A 2,300-nucleotide genomic window follows, 5' to 3' on the forward strand; every position below is an offset into this window, starting at 1 on the left:
ATTTATTTTATTATTAAATTTTTGTATCTAATTATTAACATACATAAAGGCAATTAATTAGCGATCATTTAGGGAAATACACGATCAAATATCTAAAAACAATTAATCTCGATGCTACTAATTACCGCTCATTAGTATATTATCATAATAATTAAAATTTGTAGTAAATAAGTGTATATACATTAATTAAAACAGTGATTAATGTTGGGCAAGTGGATATTGAGAAATGATGTTGGAAAGAAAAGCGAAATGCCTGTCTTGAAATTTACGCTCGCGGTTTTAGCGGTCGCAGGATGCTGGCGACCAACATCGTGGACATCGCTGTTTAGACACATGATATATAACGCTTATACAACGTCAATGCTTATAACATTATACATCTTTGCAATGACTCAAATTATAGAGTTGATATTGAGAGCTGACAACGCTGACACAATTGGTGACGCCTTGTTCAACGCTTTGATTTCGCTTCTGGCATGCTACAAGGCAATTGCTATGCGGATAAATCATAATAGTATTACAATGTTAATTAGTAATCTCGTTGAGAAGCCATTTAAACCAGTAGATCTGAACGAAAACATGATTCGGGAGAAGTTTGACAAGAGAATAACGTAAGTTTCTTTCAGTATTTTATAACTAAATTATATTAAAACTATTTAAATTTAATTACATTTTATAAATGATTTTATAGGAATAATACATTATATTATTTAATTCTCTCCTCGATAACTGTCATTTATATGATCTTGCTTTCGATATTTACGAATTTTAAGAATGGAACTTTAATGTACAGAGCATGGTTACCATTCAACAGTTCAATATCTGCACTATTTTATCTAGCATACGCTCATCAGATATTCTCTCTAATATTTAATGGACTTATACATCCTATATGTGACAATTTAATTTGCGGATTATTGCTGCACATCTGCTGCCAAATCGAGATTTTAGAATATCGTTTGTCGAATATTGCGAATGACCAAGAAAATCTGCGCAATTGCGTACGCCATCATATATATATATTTGAGTAAGTTATATACATATTTATATATAAATGTATATTTGAGTTATTTTTCTAACGTAGAATATTATTTTTATTTCTTTAAGAGTATATTCTTATTGAAACTTGTCATTTTTCGAATTAAGATTTTTCAACTAATTTAATCATCTAGGGTCGAAAATTGTATATTTAAAATTAAATTAGGAATAAATTCGAAATTTGGGGACAGATTAGTTACACTTAAGAACTGAAGATGGAAATATATGTAGTATTGAATACTGATATTTTGAATTGTCAGAAAGCCTATACATCGACAGTATATGTACCCATAGTATAAATACCAATAGATTTTTCACTTATGATTTGAATAACCAATTAATGCTTCACATATTTTTCATAGTTTCTTTTCATTTCTTTTAATATATGTCATACCTAGAGATATAGAAAGAAAAAGATATAGAAAGAAAATAAATATGAAAATAGCTCAGTATTTTAAAGAATTAAAAAGTTCCATTATTTCTATTTGTATATATTTGTTCAAATTTCTTTTAGGAAATTTTCTTGCGAAAATAATTAATATGCTTATTAAGAAAAAATAATATATTAATTTCTATTTATATTATGACTATGTAGAAACATTTTATTGAAATGAATCTTTTAAAAACTATTTTGTTATCTTTGATACAAAAAAGTGCACAATATGCATGTTATCAATATAAATTAATTTTCTTTAAGTATAAAGAAGCTGTTATATTATAAAGAAATTATAAAGAATATAGAATATAATTATAAAAGAATATAATTATAAAGAAATTAGAAATATAAGATAATTTCCATGTTTTTTTTAAATATTAAACTATATATAACAATATAAATTCATTAATTATATTACATAGTCTTAATGGAATCTGTAGATGAATTGAAAATGTTCTCTGTAATTTTAGGTACGCGTATATACTAAACGATAAATTTAGCAAAATAATTCCTAGTGAGTTCTTAACGATCATAGTGGTAATGTGCTACAATTTAATTCATATGGCTTTTAGAACGTCTAATACCGTTTCTTGTATACAAGATGTTATGGTTATAGCTAGCACTCTAGCTCCAATTTTTTATTATTGTTGGTTTGGCAACGAAATCAAGCTTAAGGTAATTTTAATAACTAGTATATTAATATAATAAATTATAATTTCATAATTCACAATTATTTGAAAAAAAAAATAAAGTTGCGAAATTGACATTATATCTATTGCTACAAAAAGAAGAAAATATACATACACACAATGTATGTGTGTATATA

The 2,300-nt window shown here is 25.7% G+C and overlaps 1 protein-coding gene across 1 annotated transcript in view; it reads left to right on the forward strand.

Moving 5' to 3' along the window:
• LOC108689784 overlaps positions 1 to 615 on the forward strand; it is a 16,898-nt gene extending 16,283 nt beyond the window's left edge. Inside the window, 1 exon segment of the mRNA XM_018196720.1 lies at positions 214 to 615. Within this exon segment, the coding sequence (XP_018052209.1) occupies positions 214 to 615 (402 nt within the window).
• The last annotated feature ends 1,685 nt before the right edge of the window (positions 616 to 2,300 follow it).

Source organism: Atta colombica, unplaced genomic scaffold (genome assembly GCF_001594045.1).
Source record: "Atta colombica isolate Treedump-2 unplaced genomic scaffold, Acol1.0 scaffold277, whole genome shotgun sequence".
Taxonomy (NCBI): Eukaryota; Metazoa; Arthropoda; class Insecta; order Hymenoptera; family Formicidae; genus Atta; species Atta colombica.